The sequence below is a fragment of the Penaeus monodon genome, chromosome 19 (assembly GCF_015228065.2).
Source record: "Penaeus monodon isolate SGIC_2016 chromosome 19, NSTDA_Pmon_1, whole genome shotgun sequence".
NCBI classification, from domain to species: domain Eukaryota; kingdom Metazoa; phylum Arthropoda; class Malacostraca; order Decapoda; family Penaeidae; genus Penaeus; species Penaeus monodon.
This window is the reverse complement of record NC_051404.1, coordinates 3,844,699-3,845,022: the sequence shown is the minus strand read 5'-3', so window position 1 is coordinate 3,845,022 and position 324 is coordinate 3,844,699. Positions and strand designations below refer to the sequence as shown.

General features: G+C 38.0%; 1 protein-coding gene across 1 annotated transcript in view; it reads right to left on the bottom strand.

The window, feature by feature from the left end:
- LOC119584982 (kinesin-like protein KIF13A) overlaps positions 1 to 324 on the bottom strand; it is a gene marked incomplete at its 5' end in the record, with an annotated part of 70,347 nt that overhangs the window by 46,989 nt on the left and 23,034 nt on the right. Inside the window, 1 exon segment of the mRNA XM_037933590.1 lies at positions 184 to 281. Within this exon segment, the coding sequence (XP_037789518.1) occupies positions 184 to 281 (98 nt within the window).

Genomic DNA, 324 nt, shown 5'->3' with positions numbered 1-324 from the left:
CATAGCAAATGTTTTTAGGATGCTACGAAAAAAATGTAAAAACAATCACAATATCATTTCAGCTACGTATAAAAATAGGTCAAGCTCCATCCAATAGCAAACATAATTTTCAAAAAGTAAATCACCGTACATTTGCCACACAGAGAGGCACAATACATTTCAATAAATATATTCTATACTTACTTGTTAATGTTGGAGCCCTCTTTTAATCTCTCGCCCACGGCACCTGTCTTCACTGCTCGCTCTGAGCCGGCAAGATCCACCAGGGACATTTTGGAGACCTAAAGGACGTAATTTTGTATAAGGCCTTAAAGTATGGAGAGC